At 34.3% G+C, this 25,060-nt stretch overlaps 1 protein-coding gene across 1 annotated transcript in view; it reads right to left on the bottom strand.

Moving 5' to 3' along the window:
• The window catches only part of DNER (delta/notch like EGF repeat containing), a 111,119-nt gene that overhangs the window by 28,388 nt on the left and 57,671 nt on the right, over positions 1-25,060 (bottom strand). Inside the window, exons 3-6 of the mRNA XM_034439339.3 lie at positions 22,615-22,709; positions 18,906-19,072; positions 13,912-14,057; positions 111-264 (exon numbers count right to left, since the gene is read on the bottom strand). Of these exons, the coding sequence (XP_034295230.1) occupies positions 111-264; positions 13,912-14,057; positions 18,906-19,072; positions 22,615-22,709 (562 nt within the window). The remainder of the gene's footprint in view (positions 1-110; positions 265-13,911; positions 14,058-18,905; positions 19,073-22,614; positions 22,710-25,060) is intronic.

Here is a 25,060-nt window from a genome sequence, read left to right as displayed (position 1 = left end):
AACTTATATCTAGTTCTGTTGGCTTCCTTATCCCTTCAGTATCAAGAAATGATCTGCTGTGCTAAGCGAAGTGGAGGCACTGTACAAATGATACATGATTCAAAACATACCAGGAAGACAAGTACAGGAGAAATTTTTTCCAACATGTTTTTCTGCCATATCCATGCAAGTTCCATTATTCTGACAAGGGTTGCTTTGACAGGCATTAAATTCTTCACAGAAAACACCCAGGTATTCATTGTCACAGTCACAGAAAAATGTTGCCTAGAACAAAAAAAAAAATTCCATACTTCTTTACAATGAAATCTCCAAGCTTCTTTTTAAAGCATGTTCCTGATTGTGTAAAATATTCTTAAAGGAAAGCATAATTATGGCAAACAACCAAATAAGATTAAGGAGCAAGACTGAGAAGGGTGAGGACAAGAAATAAAGGACACACATTTTTGCAAGAAAAAACAGCTGTTTACATATACAGTCAGCACCCCTTTGAAAGCCAGACAATTTTTATCACTCCTCTGACTGGAACATTTGTCTCAATTTGCTTTTTTAAAACCTGAATTTGCAACCGCAAGTATTATTGTAGATATAGAATAAACATTTAGATAGTATATAGTAAGTTATGTTACAGTTTTAACAAAACAACATGCATTATTTCTTTGTATATGTCTGAACATATCTGCATTTCAGCTTGAACACCTCTATGAATGTATATGCTGAATTTATTTATGTATACATGCAAAGGGTACAGTATCACTTATCTTCCTTCCTTCCTTCCTTCCTTCCTTCCTTCCTTCCTTCCTTTTTTTCTATCATCTATCTAATTTCATACATATATATCCACAAAGCTTTCTGATTAAATATATTTCATGTGTGGAGAGTCCCACTGGAGTAGCTTTGGAAACAGCATGTTTGAAAAATAAATTGAACAGAGAGGTAGTTATTTGTATTCTCACATATTGCACCTTTGTTGAAAATTTGTTAAAACCATGGTAATAATTACAGCCTATAGCTACTGTAATCCAAACTAATGAAATTGTGAATAATTTCATTTTATGCACTGAGAGGCAGACTAGTAGTAAGAACTAGCAAATTCTACTACTACAAAATCATTTCATTTTTCTAATTCATTTTTGTCCCTTCAAGTCAACATTGACTCCTGTACAAGTTTCTGGCAAGGGTTTTTTTGGCAAGATTTCAGAAATGGGTTGCCCTTTTCTGCTTCCCAAAGCTGAGGCATAGTGACTTGTATAAAAACAAAATAACACAATCCACCAGAATGGATTCCATTACCTCAGAAAATCTAATAGCATCATCCCTTGTTCTTATCCCCCACCACCACCAATGTCTCATTCAAGAAGCTTCTTCAGCTCTGACTGGATGGTGGAAACTGGAAGGATTTATACTCCTTGTAGACAGCTGGTCATTTGCATTCTTTGCAAAACAGCTGTCTGCAAGGAGCATAATTCCTTCCATTCCCCACTATCCAGTCAGAGCTGAAGAAGCTTCTTAGATGAGAAGTGAAACGTCTTAAAAGAAAAAACAGAAAGTCCAGTTGCCTCTTGAAAAAGCATCTTTGGGACAGCCATGACCTGGATGACTGAGAATCTCCATAGACTTCTGGTCTTATATGCTTAGGTTGAAAGCTTACTCTAAGTAAGAATAAGCTTGAATAAACCCAAAATGACTTATTTCTGACTAAACTATATTTTGCTATTGTTTTTTTGCTACTGTTATTATATGTCATAGAAATGTATCAATAAGGGTGTCATAATTATCAGAGAACTGCAATGAAGAAATTAAAAAGTAAATTCTTCTGGCTTACAATTCTATAGTTATAATACTACCAGTAAGGCGAGGGTGATGACTGTGCTGAAAGATAATATATAGTAACAATTTATTTTAAAATCAAAAGAGCAATTTATTCTTGAGAAAACATTGGCAATGAAACATGTCTCAGTGCTAGAAGATCAGAATTGCAGATAGATAATAGCACTGGGACTTTGACAAGTTATTATGCAAAGATGATTAGCTACCATTAGCTGTTATTAAATATTCAACTGCCATTTTTCTTTCATCACAGAGTTACATTTTTGGCTACATATACTCATTTATCTGAATAACGTAGAATCAAGATCACTAGAAATTGTCATAATCTTTATTTAAATCTTTTACAAGCAGTTTCCAGCAATAACTAAATAATTCTTTTAAAGATCTTTAACTTGCTATTATTTGTCTGTTTAGAAATAATGAGAAGATGCTTAGAAAAGGAGACAGCCAAATATGATATTCCCTCTCTTGAAATGGACCCAATTCAAGGCAAAGATTTTGGATAAGCCCTCCACAAAGTAGTTTCTTAGAAGATCCACTGTTACTCTCAATCAATGCAAATGAGTTCCCTTTTTTGGTTCCCCAAAGACAGTGCAGGTGTTTCAGAAGGTACTAACATTTAGCAATTGTTTTGCTTAATACTTGCATTCTGTTCCTTCCAAGAATAATAGACAAATGAAATTGTCCATATTTTTGTATTTATTTGCAACCATTAAAAAAAAGGAGTCCCAGCGGATTTTACTCCACTAGTTGTTGCTAACTATAGAGAGCGGTGATCATTTTCTTTTCAAGGCCAGTGAGCCAGTGCTCTCTGAAGACATTTCTGTGGTCATGTGGCCAGCATAACATCAAAGAGCACTGTTACATTCCCACTGAAGTGGTATGTATTTATCTATTCGTAGTTGCATGCTTCTGAACCATAGGTTTTAGAAAAAATAAAAAAATTAGAATGATTCATATCAGTTCAATACATCCCCTCTAATATTAACAGTATTAAATTGCGAACAATGCAACTGGCTTTGGTCCACATTTATCCACATCAGTCAACAAAATATAGATTTTTTAAATTCTAAATCTAGACTGATTCAGTTGGATAAATAAAAGTCCAATGAATCTAGGTCTAAGTTCCTGATATAGTTTACATTATAATAATAGATCAAATCTTCGACTTTTCCATCCAATAGGCTGTTATATTGTTTGAAAATAAAGTTCTGTGAAACTTGTTTCTGGGAATGAGATATAACAGACAGTAAATAATATGGCATTCCTTGTGCAGTTTTTTAAAAAATGATATCACTTAGCCAACTCAAGCTATCCATCTTGTCTAAAATCTTTAAAGAAGTTATGCAATCCCTCAATAGTCTATGATAATTTATGTCATTCAGCATTTCATGATGTAGCGATAATTATGAGAATGGTTTTAGAAACAAATTCACCCAGCTATTACTGTTAAATTGTTCATGGAGGCATTGTTTTGCCAAATAAGTGTTGTGCACGTTATGTACTCTCCTATAAGATTATTATTTTATCATTATTGCTGGAAGCCCATCTCTAATCTCAATCTTGCTGCTGTATACATGAGGGAATGCTAAGATTGATCTCATTAATTTATTCAGGGACACTTCTAATTAGGCTGTTGGTTTGAGCACCGAGCTTGGCAATTTGGTTGCAAACGTTTCATCACCATTCAAGGAGACATCGTCAGTGCATTTTGAACTGACAATGTCGATTTCTCCTTGAATGGTGATGAAACGTTTGCACAAAATTGCCAAAATTGCACAAAATTGCCAAGCTTGGAGTTTAAACCAACAGCCTAACTACCAACCCGAGCTACTAATATTCAAACACATTTCAAACACTTCTAATTCTTCTAGTTTACTGAAAACCTTGGAGGCTTTAAAAAAGGGACTGACAAACATTTGTCTAAAATGGTATAGGGTCTCCTGATTAAGCAAGGAATTGGACTATAAGACCTCCAAGTCCCTTCCAACTCTGTTATTCTGTGTTCTGTACTCTCATTGATCTCATGGCCATTGTTCTTGTTCATGTTACATTTTCCAAGATAATGTTTCAATAAACTGGATACCCAAATACTTCAATGACCTCAGTTGTTACATCTCCTTATCATCTACTCTCCATTACGTCTCTTTGATTTTTTAGTAAATATGACTACCTTGGCTTTAGAATAATTTATCTGTTAGGTATTATTTCCTAAAATAACTTTGAAATTCTGCCAGGATTCTTTTCATTCCAATTTATGTTGTCAATATGTGTACCATGCCATCTGTATATAGTAATATATGGACTTTCTGAAGCCTGCCTGTTCTTCTGTTCTAATTTGCCTTGTATCTGCCAATTCAATCTATTTAAAATATATGTTGTATATAGCTTACACCCTATTTCAATGAGACTTTTGGAGTGAAAGTTAGCAGGGTTTGTGAAATCTCCCTTTTTGATCTTGGAATTACTGCACTGTTTTTCCAACGTAGAGAGATTTTCCCAGTAACATTGATATAAATAAAGAAGGAAGCATGCTTAGGAGCCGATCAATCAGGGAGTGCCTTAAACATTTTTGGTGATAACACTAACTTTCCTGGGCCTTTGCCAACTGTCTGTTGTGAAATTATTCTCTTAATATCTGTAGTACTTACTTGTAGCACATTTTAATGATAATTTTAATAAATTGTACCCATTAACTATTCTTCTATTTCTTTTTAAAATAAGCTATCAAATCTCAGGTGAAATATGTGTTTCTATTACTACCTTTATTTTTCTCTGGTCTTGGAAAATTAGTTTATAAAATTTTATAGCATTATTTTGTAAAGATGACAGTCTTAATTCTCACCACTGGCTTTTATAGTAACCTTATTTGTTCCTACTTTTTAGTGCTTGATATTTTCAGAGTTCATTTGTACCCTGTCAAATGATTTATCTTTGTTTATTTGTCTTAATAGTCTAGCCAGATCCTTTTTTCTTCACATCTACATTTGTGGTTAAACCACGAGATTCTGGTTTCAGTCATTTTCCCTTGCCATGGTTTATACACCACAGGTTTAAGATTACCAGCCACATCCTCGTAAATGATATTTACAATTTTTGGTTTTTGAATAAGTGTAACCATCTGCTATAGCACTGTTGGACTGTACAGCATTGATCTTTCAGCTTCTGCCAAGGGAATGTCCACTTTAATTGTTTCTGATTCTTTGTTATGCTTTCTATATTATGACTCTCTCATTCTACATTATTTCCACATATACACATAAGTCCAAGACAAGCGATAATTTATCACTCTCTAGTCTATCTATAATATTACTACACTAATGGGATATTAAACACTACACTAATGAGTGAATATAGGTGAATATATCTCAACAACAGTTCTATCTCTGTGGTTGATTTTTATTTATTTATTTATTTATTATCAAATTTATATACCGCCCTTCTCCCGAAGGACTCAGGGCGCTGCACAGCCAAAGTAAAAAACATAAATACAAACATTAAAATACAGTTAAAAAGATATATATGCGTTTGGTCCCATAATTAAAAGAACAATAACAAACCTATTAAAAACATTTAAAAAACATGTTAAGCCAGCCCGGCTTGCTGAAAAAGAAAGGTCTTCAGGGCACGGCAGAAGGCAACGAGGTCTTGAATACTTCGTATCTCTGGGGGCAGTTGATTCCAGAGGGCAGGTGCCCCCACAGAAAAGGCCCTCCCCCTGGGGGCCACCAGTCTACATTGCTTGGCCGATGGCACCCTGAGGAGGCCCTCTCTGTGGGAGCGCACAGGTCGGTGGGAGATTGATGTATAAGAACCCACAGTTTGATCCCATTGTGATCCATGTAAACTGACATTTGTAATTTGTACATTAATTTAAGTATTTCTACTGTGCACTTATTTTGGATCTTATCTTGAGACAAATGGCCCAAAAGGAAATGACATCCATTTTTTAAAAAAAGTTTTTATCCTTTAAGTTCAATAGTTTCAAGCATGGGCTGATTCTAGCCTTAAAATTCTCACAAATAATTAAATGTATACTTGTGGGCTGATGTAACTAAGCTAACGATGTAATCAGCTAAAAACTCCCAAGTTATCTCAATTGTCCCAAGTTATCTCAATTGTTATCCCAATTGTCTGGATGACAAATAAATGTTAACACATATTAACATTCTACCTTTATATTTCAGCTTCAATTTTTGAATTTCATCTATATCACTTAATATTCCTGATTAATTTCTTCTATTCTCAAATCAAGATGTTCTGTAGGCCTTCTTTAACAAGCCCAACATTGCTCTACATTACTCCTACCAGTCGTTTGAAACATTCTCCTTTCCATTTTTCTGTCCTCTAATGCTTCCTGTAAAACTGAAACTAAAGAAATTCAGCAATTCAAGACCCTGAAAAGGAACTGTCAGATTAAAAGCTTTGTCAAGTTCAAGCCCTTAAGATATTGTTATTTATTCTAGGGTCCTCTAGGTGTGCAGAGAATGTATGTAACTTCCTAATGGAGAACGTTGCCTTAACATGGATAGCTGCGTTCCTATCAAACAGGCAACAAGTAGTCAAAATAGGGAATGCCTTATCTAACCTGCACCTGTTAACAGCAGTGTCCCCCAAGGAAGCGTTTTAGGACCCATACTCTTTATTCTTTATATAAATGACCTTTGCAATCATATTATAAGCAACTGTGTTCTCTTTGCGGGTGATGTAAAACTATTCAACACCACTGACAATGCTGCTACTCTACAAAAAGACCTTGACATGTGTCAGAATTGTCAAACAATTGGCAATTCCAAATCTCAACCAACAAATGCTCTGTCTTACACATTGGCAAAAAAAATCAGAACACAAAATACAAGCTGGATGGATACGACCTAACAGACGACCCTCACTCTGTCAAAGACCTTGGAGTACTCATCTCAAATGATCTAAGTGCCAGAGCTCACTGTAACAGCATTGCTAAAAAAGCATTAAGAGTTGTTAACCTAATCTTGCATAGTTTCTTCTCCGGTAATATTGAACTGCAAACTAGAGCATACAAAACTTTTACCAGATCAATTCTTGAATATAGCTCATCTGTCTGGAACCCGCACTGCATATTGGACATTAATACAATCGAACGAGTCCAGAGATATTTCACAAGAAGAGCCCTACAGTCCTCTGCTCGCAACAAAATACCTTATGCCACCAGACTCGAAATTTTGGGCTTAGACAACTTAGAACTTCGTCGTCTTTGGTCTGACCTAAGCATAGAACATAAGATCATTACAACTGGGATGGCATGCCTATTTATGGCATGGTAGAAGTAAGATACATACATACTTTCATAGACATTATATAAGAAATGCATTGTTACTGGTATGGGAGAAGGCTAGAGATAAATTTTATGTGAAAATACCAACATGGTTATCAATAACGGAAGCTTTAAGACACCCAAATGTCTTTAGTTTTGGAAATATTATTAGATATAATGAGTTATTAACTGATAAGGGGGAATTGAAAGAGAAACAAGAATTGGAACAACAGGGAATTGAGATAGATTGGTACATGTATATGCAAATAAGATCAAGGTATGAAAAAGATGCTAAATTATATGATTTTTATATGAAAAAGACAGAACTGGATAAGATGCTCATGGGAACAGAGGAAAACTTAATAAAAAAAATTTATAACTTTTTGCTGTATATTAATTGGAGGAGGAGCAAGTAAAAGAAACGATGATAGACTGGGGTAGAAATTTTAGTTATCCAATTGAGTTTGAAAAATGGCAATAACTATGAGAAAGGACCTATAAATTAACAATGTCCACAGCATATAAGGAAAATCAATATAAAATATTTTATAGATGGCATATGCTACCGGAGAAGTTAGCAAAAATGTTTAAAGATAAATCAGCTACCTGTTGGAAATGTCATCAAACACCAGGATCTTATTACCATATGTGGTGGACCATATGTGGTAGAAGTTAGCAAAAATGTTTAAAGATAAATCGGCTACCTGTTGGAAATGTCATCAAACACCAGGATCTTATTACCATATGTGGTGGAATCTGGCTGGAAGAAATGATACAGCAACATATTGAATTTAAACCAAAGTTGTTCCTACTGGGTATCTTTCCAGAAAAAATTAGTAAGGAAAATGTATATTTGATGTACTATATGTAATATAGTAATAACAGCTGCAAGAATTATGTATGCTCAAAATTGGAAATTAGAGAAAATACCTTTGGAAGAAGAAGTAATAAAAAAAATTTTAGATTGTGCAGAAATGAATAGATTAACTCTGATGATTAAAGATAAGGAAGAATCAAAATATTTTAAAACATGGAAATATTTTTATAGTTGGTTGGAAAAGAGATATAAAAGACTGATACCATAAATGATGATTACAATATTGATTTAGCAATGAAATGTTACAATGGTTTAGATGAAGATGAAGATAGAAGAAACTTATGGAAGATGGAGAAGAAGCCTAGAAAATAACACCAAGATGTCACAGGGAAGGGAGGATTGATGTATTAAATGTTTGTTTTTCTTAAAAAAAAATTAAAAATTATTTTAAAAAAAGATCATCTGCTATAATGTCCTACCAGCCAATAAATACTTCAGCTTCAACCAAAACAATACAAGAGCACACAATAGATACAAACTCATGGTAAACCGATCCAAACTAGACTGCAGAAAATACGACTTCAGTAATAGAGTTGTAAATGCCTGGAATCCACTACCTGACTCTGTGGTTTCTTCCCCAAAACTTTAACCTTAGACTGTCTAATGTAGACCTTACCCCATTCCTAAGAGGTCTGTAGGGGCGTGAATAAGCACACCATCCCTGTCCTAATGTTTTCTTTTATTCGTACCCTTTTCGTGTATTTATAATTATGTTTACACTTGTATTTGTCATAAAATACATGCTTGACGAAATAAATAAATAAATAAATAAAATAAAAAATAAAAACTGATATCTTTCTGTTAAAAATAGCCATAATGAAAGCTGAATGTTCAGGCATCTTGCCTGAGTACATTAGCCAAAATGTTTAATTATGCTAATCCTTATTTCTCAATAATTTCATGTTATATTAGATGCACATCTGCTACATCAGTGTTGCAAACATGCAAACAAAATGATTTTCTAAACAGTGGGAATCAATCTAATGAGTAGTATATTAAGAGATATTTATAACTATCCATAGTTAATGTTCAAGATTAAATATATTTCTTGCAACTTTTTAGGAACATTCTGGAAAGTGACACCATTTTCTTCTAGAGGTTACAAACCAAGCAGTATAATACACATGTGATTTCCTTGATAATGTAACTTTGATTGAAGAAAGTAAAGTTGAACTCTTCTTTTGCTTCACTATTTTCAACTCTTAACACAGAATGCCCAACTATTTTTACTGAATTATTAATTTGTATGACAAATATATAACTATGTATTCAGTAAAACTTGAGCTGCATCAGCATTATCCTTGTCCTTTTGTTTTAACTTTTATGCCTATTTATTACAAAATGTCTTCTAAATTATCTTTTTTAATAATGTGCTTTGCATAGTAAAACATATGTGTTACAAGCAGAAATGTTTATGAACAGCCTAAGGAAAACAGCAAAGACCATGCCATTAAACCATTATCTAAAAATAACTGGAAAAGGCTAATTTAGATAAGATATTCAATATTGCTAACTGATTATTGTATGAGTAGAAAAATTACTGAGGCATTGTGGGCCTGTATCACTGTAGGTGAACAAAAAGTGTCAAAAAACACTTTTGTCTAATTAAGTTAGCTGATTAAACTACTGTTCATTCTGGCTTTGAATCAAATTTTCTTGGCTTAAATTCCAATTGGCCATTTAAAGAATATGAAAAAAAATAAACTTTTGCAGAAAAAAAGACCAAAGTACAAAACTCAAATGATAATCTCATTAAAGTAAACATTCAGCAGAAGCTTTTGATGAGCTTGCCTAGTGAAAGACTAGCTCATCTGTAAACACACATGCTTATTTGCAAGCTCAAACTGTTGATCCAAAACAGTTGCATGGAATTTCCAAGTGCATATTTATAATGGATTTTGCTAACAATACTTGGCTGAGCTATTTTTAGGAGGTGATAAAATGTAAGTTTGGTAGAACAACATTTAGGAGACACTTGAACACGGATATTTTCAAGAGCACAGGTATTTGCTAGAAACAAAACAGTGTACGAGTTCAGAAGAAAGCACACAAGGAAATTCACTGTCACTTTCCTTTATAACATTCTCCTGAGAAATTATCAATTGCTTTTTGAACTCAGGTTATCTTAGATCAATAATTATCTATCAATAATTAGATTGCTATCTAGGAAAAATATATAGGGAAACAGCATCCTATCTTCACATACCTTCTTACTTTTAATTACAGATATTTATTTCAGAAAAACAAGACACACTAAAAGAAGATAAAATAAGAATTAATCTCCCAGTGGGCACTACCTTGACATGGTTATGCACTTGTGTGTTCTAAGGAAGATGAGAATTATGCCAGAAGTTCAACCATATTGGACAGGTCTCACCAGAGGAATCAGACAAAGAGTGTCTCTCCCATAGAAATATAGTCAGATCTAAATTACAGAAACCCAATCTGATTCAGTCAATAAGGACTGCAGGTGCTTGAGTGTCTGGACATGTAATGAAAAATGGGCCACAAAATACAAATATAAAGTCACACGGGTGGTTTTTTTTTTTTTTTATGAAGATATTTGCTATTGATGGGGGCAGATGGTAATTGAAGATACCGAACATACTGTTGGAATTAGGATGTGATGTTACCCTAACATGGGTGATGGAGTTAACAATCCAGCTGAAAGACATTACAGAAGATATCATATGGATTACAAGCTTAAAGTCATTTTAAGAGGATTTTATTTACATAAGGGAATACTTTTTAGTGGTGTGGGCAGAAGAATAAAGATATTAAGAATTAAGTATGGTAGTCCTGTAGGAAAGTGGGTGGAGACAGGTTAGCTTATTGATTGTTTAGTTTAAGAAAAGGGATATTATGTTTAGATATGAATATATGTAAAAGATTTGAGTTAAGAGATATATCTATGGGGTGGAGGAAATGGGTAGACTATGAGTTGAATAAATGTTAAATTAGGATTTATTATATAGTTTTATAGTGGAAGGTTGCTTTGAAATGTTATATTAATATACATAAAAGATTTGATTTAAGAGATATATGTATGGGGGGGAGAAAAAGGGTAGATTATGAGTAGAAATTGCTAAACTGGGAGATATAATAATATTATTATGCTAAATTAGGAGTTATTATATAATGTTATAGCAGAATGTTATTTTGAAATGTATAGTATAAGGGGGATATAATAATATTATTAGAAAGAAAGGGTCAGCATATGGGGGATGAAGCAAGGGGATGGTAAAGTATTATATAATCTGTTATGAATTTGGGTTTTATTTTGAAGAAGCCACAGGGGGAGGGGAGGGGGAGTTAGGGAGGAGGGGGGAAAAGGGGGGGATTTGTATTTGAAAAACTTTTTCAATAAAAAAAAAAGGGCCACAAAACTCAGAACTGATGGCTGAGCAATCAGGGCCAGCAGCTGCAGAACTACTGGAAAGAAGGGTGATTTACCGATGACAAATATACAGAGATTGTAAACAAAAAATAATAATGATCTGTTATTACAGATCAAATCCAACAAGAAGAGGATATTTGAAATGAATGCATCAGTTCTGGAAAGAACAACATCCAGAATCAGAAATAACAGAACAGAGGCTAGCAGATTAACATTGATTTATAGTGCAAAATAAGTATTCACAGAAGGGGAACTGGAAGAAGATCAAAGGTCTACCCAGGACAAAAAAATCAAAGACTTGCCAGAAGTAACTCAGTCTGTAGAGGCAGATTATAGGGGGAGCTAGCAGAAGAGAAAGTCAATACCGCTATAGAATTTTGTTTCACTAGCTATCCCAGGTCTGCCAATCCCTCATTTGCCCATCCCATGGCCTTGGGAAGGACTCAACACATGAATAAAATGCCAGTCTGAACATCTGGCTGACGATGCAATGAACCATAAGAATATAAGAAGAATATAGGAATATGAATAAAAGCAAGGAATTGGGAGAAAATTACAAAAGAAAATTTAAGATGAAAGATTATGACATAAACCGGCCATGGTAGACCAACTGATTATTGACCCACTGGGTACCATCTCAAAAACAAAGGTCTACACTTAGGTAGCACTTGGGTAGCACTTAGAAAATCTGAGCATTGACAAAATTTCCATCTGTCAATTACATTGCTTGGATCCATATATATACTAGGCTGATACATTGCAAAATCCTAGATTCTTGGGAAGGACTCATATGAAGGCCGATATAAACTAAAGAACATAGCAGCTATGATTATTGTATTATATAATAATTATTGTATATATAATATATATAGTATATATATTATATATAATATATATATAATTATTGTATATATAATAATTCATAAACATGTACAATATTCCAGAACATGTATCCAATTATTCTGCTTGAGTCTTAAAGATCAAATAAAATTCCAAGTTTCTTGTCTAAAATTTTTTATTTTCTTCTCTTGATGCTGACTTTAATGGGAATATTAGAAAAATTCAAAGTGATAAAACATCATGAAAATACAATATATGCCATACAATAAATTTGGCACCATCTTCTGCACTTTCTACTGAAATGCTGCCGATTTCAAAGATTTAGAGCCCTTCTATACCTGTGGACATTGAAAGTTAAGCAATTGCCGAGTATTTCAAAACTGATGAGGTCATTGCAAAGACCTCAAAAACTATTCTCTTTCTGTGCTAGGAATTCTGCCTGAAACAATTAAGAAAAGCTGATGGTACATAAAATTCTCAGACTTTACTACACTATTTTTCCCAATTTAATGCCTCAAACTGTCTGAGACATACAATAGATTTGGCTGAAACATGCCAAACAATGATAGCAGCACTTCACACATAAAACATCTTCCAAGAATGAAAATAGCAAGGTTTTTATTCTTCATCATCTTTTATGCATCTGGTGAATAAGCTATGAAAGGACAGAGCTTTTTTTTTCTTTTAACAAGCTTCCAATAAAAATAGGAAACAGGAAGAGTTTTAGCCCCAAAATTATAATTTTGAATATGCAAGGCAAGAAAAGAGGACACTCAAAAATAAGTACTGAAACTATAGCAATAGAGAATTACTGTTTTCAATCACATGGTACATGTCCTAAAGTAGAAAGACTTGTTATTCGTCTTGAACACATAATTATTTCTTTTGTTAACTGTTTTTTGGCAAATCAAATGTTATGATTTCTCCTGGCAACCGCTTTCATTTTCTAAGGATATAGACGGTTTCTACATCAGTATGGATAACATCCTATAAGGCATATACTTAATTTTTTTTGCTTTATAGAAATATGATATTATTAAATAATAATTAGCAATGTAATCCAAATAGAATTGTGAGGGCTGCAAAGCAACAGCTAATCAGCCACTTCCAAGCTAATGTAAGCCAGAAGAGAAAATATTGGGAAGCAGTTGTGAAAAATTCCATGCAACAACTTGGGATGCAGAATTTACTAAGGTGAGAGCTGCTTTACCAAGAGCCCTGCTCTGAAGAATAGTGGATAGAGCCAAGACAAATACTATATCTGATTTGATTTGTATTTATAGTTTAATACAACTTTTGGAATCTCTGGTACCATACTGTGTTCAGGGATCTGAATTGGATGCCAGAATATCTCTAAAAAGCTGCAGAGCATTAATCAAATGCTGGCTTTGAAGCTAGAGCAAAGCTCTTCTAATGATCCACAGAGGAGATATGCAGCTTTCAGCTCATCATGCAATCCAGGCAGTTGCATGCTTCATGAATGTGTCTCTTACAAACTACCAATTTTTTCCATCTACCTACCCTTTACACTGCCTTTCGCTGGTTTCTCCCAAACCATGCACTGCTTCTTCTCTGGCAATTGATCCTTGCAGTTCTTTGTTTTGTCTCAATCAGCTTTAGATGAACAAGTCAACACTAGGATATTCATATCCCTCCACATTCCTTCTTTTTTCTTACCTCAGATGCTCTTGTAATACATTTGCCTTTCCCAGAACACTGAAAGCCATCAGACTGGATTCCTCCAGGCAAACACATGCTGACTTTTACTATGACTGTCAAGCGTAATGCCACGATGCATTTGGAAACAGAATCATTCACAAAACCTGGAAGAAAGAGGCCATATATATTACTCTTAAAAATAGAATACAATGCCTTAAAATGGAATTTAAGATAGCCAGATACAATGGCAGAGATGGGGAATGAGTTAGGGCTGCAGTTAATACTTCTCCTCACCTAAATTCCATTAAACTGCTACTGAGTGGCCATAGACAGAGGATATATGAAAATCAGCCATATTATACTGTACAGATTGTTGTTTTTTTGTTTTTGCTTATATTGTCTCTGTAGTTCACAACAGCTTTAGGAAAGAAAATGACAGAAATTGGACAAGAGGGTCAATCCAGAGTTGGAATCCATATGTGTGTTTGTGTGTGTGTGTGTACCTGTGCTAATTTCACTAGAAGCACAGATGAAATGTAGTTAAAATGCACTTACAATTAATCCAATGACCCATATCAAAGAAAAAATAAATCCCTTATCAGAAGTTGAAAATGAGATAAGATAATACTGCTTCTTTATATATTTTCATCTATCTATGAAAACTATGGATAAACCACATTAATTATACAGTTTGGGAAAGGTGGGCCTCTGGCTTTATGTGATTCAAAGATTGGTTTCTCACTTCCTCTGTGTGCCTCAGCAGGAATCAGCACTAAGCAGACTTTATATAGGCTCAGAAGCTACGCAAGTTCAGGTTTGGTAAATTACGGAATAGGGTACTACAAGAATAGAAGAAATGCAGGCTAGAGTGAAAAATTGGAAAAAATCCTGGGATAAGGAAGTAGTAAAGCACCCAGTATAGAAATAACAGATACATCTACAGAGTTACCAAGAACTTAACTGGACTCAAAGGAGTCTCTACTTTTACATAGTCTATAGTCAGATGCTTTTGAAAAATGAACTGAGATTCAAAGCAGCTAGATATAGGCCAGAGATATATAATTCATTTGCACATCATTAGAGTTATAAAATATACAGTTATGTACAAAGGCCCTTATAATTTAAAGTAGTTCTAGCATCCATATCTATATCCACTTTGATCAGATATCAAGGTCACAGCATTAGAACAGCTACAAATGACTAAATTAATTTTGATGCTCTCTCTCTCTTAACCTCTTATACCAGCAAGTAAATGTTTAGAGAAATTCATTATTAGTAAATTGAGTTGATGAATGTATAATTACCATACAGGAGAATACTCAGAAATGAAATGAAAACACCATCATTCTTATGCAAAATTTATTTTAAGAGTGATCATGAAGTAGAACACTTTGAAGAAGTAAGTAAAGGCGGCCTTGCATTTGTGGTCATTACTACCTGGAGTAATTAGCAAGATAGCCCCTTTCTAGTAACAAAATTACTTAAGACCATTATTATCTAATAATATTTACTAAAAAAATACTTTTGAACTCCATGACAAGAAGTAAATAGTGTAAGTTGTATTTTAAGAATGAGTACTGTTAATGACTCTCTAACACACTGAAATATCTCTATCACACTGAAATAATGGTGGATTTTTGGATCCATCAATATTTATAAATTATATATGCAAAAACACTTTCTATCATTTACTTATGATGAAATGGAAGAGGTTTTAAAATGTATAATTGCATTGCATTAATATTTAAGGTGGAGAATATATCTTGAATAAGAAGTAAAATAAATATCAAATTATCTTTCATAATAAAGAGAATAAATTAAATACTATTATTCCAAAACTGGCAGGTCCCAATGAGAATGATCTTTTCTTTATTGGTTTCCTGAGGCTAATTGTTATAAATTGTTCCTAAAAATTATGCTACAACAATAAATAGCAACCTCAATAGTTTATTACTTCTGGCTAGTAATGATCTAAAGTGGATCTAAATGATCTAAAGCAGATGGACTAACTTTCCAATTTATATTTTAACTCTAAATTAAGAGAAGAAGATGCTGTATACTGAAATATCTGCCATTTTAACACTATATTTGAAATTACTAAGAATTCAGTACATCAATTATTGCACCAACATAACTCTAAAAACAGACAAACATATTATGATGCTATGCTAAGAAAAGCAAAAATTCTGCTAATAAGAACAATATTTACCTACCTGCCTCAATTATTTAATGCATATAAACAAAACAAAATTAAACAAATGCCTTTTTCTGTTCCTCACATCTTTTTTTAAAATATTTTTTTATTTTTTAAATATACATGAATATCAATACATGAATAGTGAGGCATCTGGGTATCGTTTCTTTGAATACAAGTAGTAGTGATAATATTAATATTACTTGTTATTTAAGTCATACTTATATAATTGTAATGTTATTATACATATTTATGTTAAAATATAGGCCTTCATTATTTAATTGTTCAACATTTTAATCCCCATTCTAATAACAATGGCACTATCTTTTTTTTTTAATTTGATTTATAAGCCGCCCTTGTCCGGAGACTCAGGGCGGCTTACAATGAGTTAAGCAATAGCCTTCATACTTTTGTATATTTTATACAAGTCAGCTTATTGCCCCTACAATCTGGGTCCTCATTTTACCTACCTTAGAAACGATGGAAGGCTGAGTCAACCTTGAGCCTGGTGAGATTTGAACTTGCAGTAATTGCAGGCAGCTGGTGTTAATAACACTGTTAATAACAGTGCTTTAGCCTACTCCACCAGGACTCTTCTCATTAAGTCATCATCTTTCAACATCTAAACTTTATATCTAGCTATTACTTTTAATATATTATATAAAAATATGCATAATATTATTCCTCCTATTTGTTGTGTCTGCCTCTATTCTAGCTCCTAATAATGCCAATCTTGTGTTACAAAACATTTCCTCTATCCATTATCTCTTGCCCATTTTAATGTTTCAATACTTATTCGTTTTTTGACTTGCCTCCCAAATTCCTCCCTTAGGTCTTCTTCTCGATCTACATCTTTCCTGTTTAACTTAAGTATCTCTACTATCTTTTGCTGCCAAGTCTCCAGAGGATCTGCCCAACTCTCCATTTTCTTTTCAAAACTATCTTTCTGTTTATCCAAAATAATTTTTTGATCTTTTAGCATGTATTTTCCCTGAATTGCTTCACTAATTTTTATTACGTTCTCCTTCTTATCTTCTTGTTTTGTTTGTTGAATTGTCCATTCTATCTTTTCCCCTGGTCTCTCTATTATCTCCTCTATTTCCTGGGCTTTTTTATCATTATTCATTATCCCTTGTGAAGCACTTTCTAGCTACCCATTTATATTATTCATTAAATCCATTATCTCCCTGTGATTCTTTGTCATAGAATCATAAATGCTTTGGAACATCACCACCAATTCTTTTTGCAACCCGCTTATTTCCCCCTGCTAAAACATCTTGCCTTCTTTTTTTTGATAAATTCAAATATCGCTCAGTAGTCTTTCAATGTTCTATCACTGCCACAAAGTCTCAATTATCTTTGCCCTCAGTCGAACTGGAAACCATTTAGTCAGTCCTTTTATTGCTCCTCCAGGAATACAGTAATATAGTTCTTTATATCCCACAAATAGTCAATTTAGCTCTCTTTAGGTAATCCAGGAAAATTTCCAAATGTCTTCTTAAATCCCCTCTATAAATTCAATCCTAACTTCTGATATTTGAAAGTCACTTTACTTAGATGTCTTCCATATTTTCACCATTTGAGCTCCAGTAGTCACATAGTCCAGTAGTCAATAGTTTCCACTTTCTCTTCTGTCTTATCAGTATTTTCCCAGGGTTAAAGGAATATAATGAATTCCATTCACCAGCAGATGGTGCTTTCCATTTAACTTCAACGTTGCATAAATTCTAGAAGTTCCATTGTGTTTATTCAAACAAATAATCAAAATTCTAACAAGTAGTTCCAGCATTTTAAAATGCCTCATTGCCAATAAAAGCTAGTGATCCAATCTTTCTATATTTTTAAAGGTTTTGCGCTCTCTTCTTAATATCCTTTTCTTTTCTTTTGGGTCTGTAATTTTTCTCTCTGTAATTGTTCACTGCTTAAACAAACTTTTCAAAGAGTCCCTTTTCCAGTCCCTTTATTTTCTTTAGGGTTGGTTTTAGAATAAAAAAGTCACCTCACCCAGTTCCAGTCACTATTCACATACCACTTCAGCACATTCTTTGTTTCTTCGGCTGCCCCAGCTTTATGGCAGCCATAATGGCTGCCACTCTTCTTCATTGTCGGCTGAGAGGGATTTAGCCTGAGTCAAGCAGGAGAGCTGCCACTCTCCGCAACCTGCAGGGTACTCCTCCGCTCTTTGTCACCCCTACAGGGTGACTTTAGCCCCTTATGGGGCCCTCCGATGAATGTTTCGGCCTCTGAAGTTCATGGAGCCCTGCTCTTTGTGTCCAGTAGTGCCATGACATCAACCGGATTACATAAACTGATTTCTTTTTCTCATGAAGCAATAGATTGAGCTGAAGAAACATAATATAGCTTCCTGAACTTTAATCCTAATGTCATTTCCATCAAAGCAATAATATTTTTATAGTAAAGGAGCTAGTGAAAATCTCACATTCCTGGATCTAGCAAAATGAAAAGTGTTGTTTTTTTAATTAGTTGTATCATCTCTTTGAACTGTTCATTGAAGCCTCCTAAAAGTCAATGCAATACCCACAGAATCAAGGTCATATGTCACCTGCCATCATTTTACATTTTCCTGGGTAATCTTTTAAGGAAGCCTTACATATATACATATTCCATTACAAAAAAAACAAATCATATCTCATAGTACTCCTACTCATAGTGCATTACTGTAATACAAAAGAGAAATTCCTATTCCTATTATGACTTACTATAACAACTCTGATTTAATGTCAAATATGCATATGATTTGTTCAATACATTAGAAAAATACTTTATGAATATAAAAATCAACATTAGCAAAACTCACCAATGAAATAGTTGTTTCCCAATTCCAGCATCTCCTCTGCTAGGACAAGTCCACCCATTGCTTGGAGAAGAGTAATGCTTGTGGCATCTATAAGTGAGCATTGTTTAAACCTTTCTGTGGTCACCTTCCATAACAGGATAAGGGAAGCAGTGGCATCTTGCCTTATTCTAAAGACAAAAATAAAAGTATTAAGCAGATCATAATTAAAACAAGTGTTTTAAACATTTTCTATAAGAATGTAACATCACTCATGACATTAAAAACATGTCTCTATAACTTGATCTTCTTTGTGATCCTCACTAATTCTTCTATTATACTATTCCTGGTGTTGTCATATCAATTATCCACAATCTCTTATTGTCAACCACAGTTAAATCTGATGAGTTATGTCCCAAGCCTTTATCAGTTTCCATTAGGATATCCCACAATATTTTAATCTGCTCATTTTTACTCCTCTTTCAAACTTATGTTCCCATTAATTTTTCATTATTGGCACATGATAATTTTTTTAAATGTTTCAATGAGTCATCATGGTGACTATGTTGTGTCATTGTTTATAAACAGTTTGTTTGACCTTCTTGTACGAGCTGAGTATATGATTGTTTCTTTTGCTTCTTTGAATAATCTGTATTTTGAATTTTTTGATTTTTCAACTCTGGTCTTGATTGCATTTGTTCAAACAACTTGCTCTTGAGCACCAAAATCAAGCTTCAGTTGTTGTTTTTTAATGTTCTAGTTGTAATGAATTGCCAGGTTTTATTTTTATCTACTTTCCCCTCATTTTTTGTAGAAATTTATCATTAATGCTTTTCCTTGCCAGCATTTGGTTTATATTTCTATTACATTATTTCAATATTCATGTTTTATTTCCTGTACACTTAATAAGTTCCAATTTTTAACTTGCATCAATTCTTGTTCTTAGATGTATTTTACATAATCAGCCATCACATGCTTTTCTTCTTTGACAGTTTGACTTGAAATAAATCTCTGCCTTCATTTTCAAAGGGTAGATATAATCTATAACTCTATCACTACAGGGATGTAATTCATAGTGAATAGTCAGCAAATTTCTGACATTTTGGTCCAATTGATTTTTAGTCCAATTGTCATGGCTGGTCACACAGTCAGACAGATGTTAAAACTAGATTTGGCATTTTTTCCTGCCTATCGTGCCCTTCCCAAGGACATGAAATAGGCAGATGTTGTTTGATGGCATCAAAGATACCATCATAGGATGTAAGATGTACCAAATCAATCTTTTGCAATTGTCTGGTAGTGATTTTCTCAATGCCAATGGAGCTCACATGGTGCTCATGTTGTTTTGGGATTGCACCCAAGGCAATATTGGTGTTATCTTTGCTTTCTTTTGCCACAGTTGTTCTATTTCTACTTGCAGGTCTTGGTATTTTGTGATTTTTCTCTAGTTTTTTTCTCTTCTATTCTGCTGTCTTCAGGTACTGCAACATCCACTATCCAGATTTTTTTTTTTTTTGGTCTTTCTTATCAACAATGTTTAAGTCTGGGGTTTTATGTGGAAAGTGCTTGTCTTTTGAATTCTAAAATCCCAGAGCACTTTAGCTTTTTCATTTTCTAATACTTTGTCTATTTTGTGGTCCCACCAGTTTTTGCTTGCAGGAAAATGGTATTTCTTGCAGATTTTTAGTGCACCATTGTTACTACTTTGTCATGCCACTGTTTCTTCAGCTTCTTTGCAGAAGCACCACTTGCTGTCTGCTGCTGTCTTCTCAATTGTTGCTTTGTTCTTAAGGCTTGGTCTTGTACATCCAGAATTAGCCCTATTGTCTCTTTCTTCAACTTTTTTGCTCTTAGCCTTTGCCAAATCTTGTTATCTCCTTTGTCTGCTTTTTTTTAAATGTAGTACTTTGCCTTGTTATAGTAGCTTTATATATATAAATATATAAATATTCCTCTACAGTAGGTATCCTCAATTTCTATACATGTTGGAACAGCTGCCATTGCCCATAGTGGCTAGGAATTCTGGCGACTGCCACAGGCACTAGGATGGGGAAGGCCAAAGAATATGAGAATGATAGAAGAAACAATCAAAATTTGGCTGAGAAACAGAGAGCCATCTTGAATATTTTTAAAGTATAAATAGACCAAGAAGAGATTGGCCTCAGGAACTTGAGAGAAAGATGAAGGAAAAGCCAGGGTAAAAAACATGAGTGAAGAGGCAACTGGAAGCTGCGTAAATATAAATTCTGAGAGGGGAGGGTGAGAAGTCATGTCAAGCTTAGAAAAAGATATATCTCTCATCAATAAGTAACTTTGAAGACATTAACCCCAAGGGGAAAAGATTATAAATCTTATAAATGTCTGCATACACATCCAATCCATTAACTGCTATCTCAGCAGCTAAAATTTAATAGTCCCGCATTTCTAGAGCAGTAACCTTGGAGGGCAACTCCAGTCAATCAGTCACAGTAGATTAAAATTGCAGCTCTAATTAATCACATTATTTTGGCTCAAGTACAACTATTAAATATTTAGCATTTTTATATTTCTAAAAAAGCAATTATGGCTTGGCTTTGTTTCTCTATGTTGTAAATATTAATTTTGCCAAGGTCAAAGTCATATTTCTACTAATGACACTGGGTTTGGGTTTCATGTCACTTCCCAAATAATTATTGGGAAGAATTGGCTTTTTTAGTAAAATGAAATTTTGTAAATGAAGAATAATTCTTTCTAATGAATATTTTCCCCTTATTCTTTCACTGCATCTTCAGTTAAATAGCCAAATATTTTTAAACACACTATTCCAAATGTGAGACTACTACACGCAAGAGTTGGGAGCTCAAAACAAGAATTTAATCTTCTTAAATATATTATGTCCATTTTATGTTAGTTACCAACTTTCATGTGGAATTCAACATTATGTCCCACTCCCACCATGATTTCTAACATAAGTTGCCTCTTCCAAAGTTACCTCTTTGGGATAATAAGCATACAAAAGGGTAAATCTTCCTTCCAGATAAATATTTCTTTTTGATGACAAATAATAAATGTATCCTCTTCTGTAAAGTATCATGGAACTTGACCCCTACTACTTTTGCTTGAAAATTCCAAGATCCCTAACAATAAATATCTGCAAGTGAGGAAAAATTCTATAATTAATCTATTGTAATATTTCTCTTTGGGTTGGATTTAAACTATCATACTTTCCAACTAATTAAGAAGCATTGATATCTAAAAGGCTAGTCCAGTCCTACCAAAGCATGTGCTGCCCATTGTCTTTTCCCTTCAAGATTGTGGAAAAAGGCAAAGCAAAAAAGTTGTACATGCACTTGAAGTCTAAGACTGCAGAGTCAACACTGAAAGCAGTCATGTGATCTTGGAGAAAAAGCAAAACTGCTTTAATGATCGGAGGGGGGGATCATATGGACCCTTGCATGCACCAAAGCATCTCTTTCAATCATTATCCTATCTCCATGCATGAGAAACAGTGACAAAAATAAGCTTTTTGTGTATTCCAATGAAACAATAAAAATTTGAACATTTGGACAACTGGAAAACTGACAAGCCATTTTTAGGAAAAAAAAGAAATTGGTGAATCAATTGTGACATAAGATACTGTAAGGTTTTTACACTATGTTCCTGCCATTCTTTTCCATTTATACACAAATGATGGATTAAACAACCAACATTATTTAAAACTTTTTTGTAATAATGCAAAACAGAAGTTCCTTACTTTATTGAAGTATTTTGTGGAACTTCAAAAGATATTAGGCGACCCCCACCAGAATTATTGGAGCTGGCATTTCCACAGGCTACATCAGGGATTATCTATAAAGAGTGTGAATAAATATGAGACATCCTATATAACTAACAGTTTTAAATAGAACCCGAAAACTGGTTTTAAAATGTAATAGAACTGAAATGTATTTGATGGATATATGTTGGAAAAATTATTTTCTGAAGCTTTATAGAACAACAGATGCACAAACAAAAAGGCTCAGCTTGAAAAGACATTGATTTGGGTCTGGTTTTCTTAAGAAAAACACAAAGGGCTTTTCATATTGTAGCAACCTAGATTCCTAATAGATTGCAACACAATACTTTAAAAAAGCAGGTAATGAAAATTCATTGGCTTTCAGGAACACACAGCAAGATAGCCGATAGCATCTCTCAGCATCTTACTGTTGTGTAGTGTGGAATACAAACAAATCAAAGGTAGCAATGCTTTGCCACCTGATGCCAGCAAAATGAAGACCAATTATTAATTTTTTCCTATGAGAAAAGACTTTTCACAATATAAATTAGAGCCATTACTACTTGCCAAGGAGAAAAAACAATACTATAAGGTATTTGTTTATTTTTGTGGGTAAAATGTTTCATTTTCATGCAGCGCTTCTTTAAAAAGCATTAACAAAGTATGCTATTAATATGTCTTGTATATTGATTGCAAATTCAGCAGCAGCTCAGTGAAATGTATAAGCTACTACCTAAATTGTCCTTGGGAGTATTTCCTGCCTATTTTACAAATGCTCTTAACATTTTTTTATTTTTTTATTTTCTTTTGGATTCCCAGATTTTAGGCTGTTCAGCCCAATTTTCTTGTTACAGAAAATTAAAACATTAACATTGTCCTAGAAGCCTTATTACATACAAATGAATAATACAAAGCAAATTCTTAGAAATGGGAGGAGATATTTTAAATACTAACTTACGCTTTCTTAATATAAAATATAATTTTCTTTTCTCTCCGTGAGAAATAAAATAGCATCAGTTAATTATTATTTTATTATTATTATTTTTATTATTCCGATTTATATACCGCCCTTCTCCCGAAGGACTCAGGGCAGTGTACAGCCAAAAGTAAAAGCACACAAATATAAAATTTAAAAACTATTTAAAAGCATATTAAATAATTTGGCCCAGCTATTCAAATAAAACACCCGTATTAGAATTTTAAAAAATTAAAAAAGTTTTAAAAATTAGGCCAGCCCAGCTTGTTGAAATAAAAATGTTTTGAGGGCACGGTGAAAGGTGCGCAAGTCGGGAATCCTCCGTATCCCGGGCGGCAGTTCGTTTCAGAGGGCAGGTACCCCCACAGAGAAGGCTCTCCCCCTGGGGGTCGCCAGTCGACATTGTTTGACCGACGGCACCCTGAGGAACCCCTCTCTGTGGGAGCGTACTGGCCGGTGGGAGGCTATTGGTAGCAGCAGGCGGTCTTGTAAGTACCCAGGTCCTAAGCCATGGAGCGCTCTGAAGATGGTAACCAGCACCTTGAATCGCACCCAGAAGACCACCGGAAACCAGTGCAGCTCGCGCAGGAGAGGTGTTATATGGCAGCGCCATGTCGCTCCCACAATCACCCGTGCGGCTGCATTCTGGACCAGCTGGAGCCTCTGGGTGCTCTTCAAGGGGAGCCCCATGTAGAGAGCATTACAGTAGTCCAGGCGGGAAGTGACGAGGGCATGAGTGACTGTGCGCAAGGAGTCCTGGTCCAGAAAGGGACATAATTAATATTTTCAATAGATTTTAAAGAGTGTAAAAATCAATCTTGCAAAATAAATGATCAAATTAAAGCATTTTTCCCTAACATAATGCTTTTAGGTCACATTCACAGAGTTATAGGGTATCTAAATTTTAAATATATATATAAAATATACATATATATACGTGTGTGTGTGTGTGTGTGTGTGTGTGTGTGTGTGTGTGTGTATCTATCTTTGGTTATTCGGGTTTTTTCCCGTGTAAAATTTGAAGTGTCTTGGCGACGTTTCGACAAAGTCTCATTCGTCATCTTCAGGCTGGTGTTTTCGACTTCGTGCTTCTAGGAGCAATGTGTGATCGCAGCTGTTTCTTTTAACTGCCAGTGGGGTGTGTGAACTGATTGGGTGGGAGCTTGGCTGTGTTCTGATTGGGTGGAGGTGTGTTCTGATTGGTTGGGGGTTTTGGCTGCACTCTGATTGGATGGGGGGTTTGCTGTGCTCTGATTGGCTAGGGGTGTGTTCTGTTTAGGTGGGGGCTTGGTTGTGCTCGTGTTAGTCAGAGTTGCAGGGGGATTTGAGCTGTTGAGCTGCATTGCTGTTGTTTGGCTTCGCGTTCGTGGTCGTGCCACATCTTCATGGTGGGTGTCAGTTTGCTTCATGTATGGATTAGAGGGGTTTAAAGTGGCTAATGATGCAGCT

The sequence above is a fragment of the Pantherophis guttatus genome, chromosome 6, assembly GCF_059756535.1.
Source record: "Pantherophis guttatus breed Tessera chromosome 6, ASM5975653v1, whole genome shotgun sequence".
NCBI classification, from domain to species: domain Eukaryota; kingdom Metazoa; phylum Chordata; class Lepidosauria; order Squamata; family Colubridae; genus Pantherophis; species Pantherophis guttatus.
The sequence above is the reverse complement of the archived record's forward strand: the minus strand, read 5'-3'. Positions and strand labels throughout refer to the sequence as shown.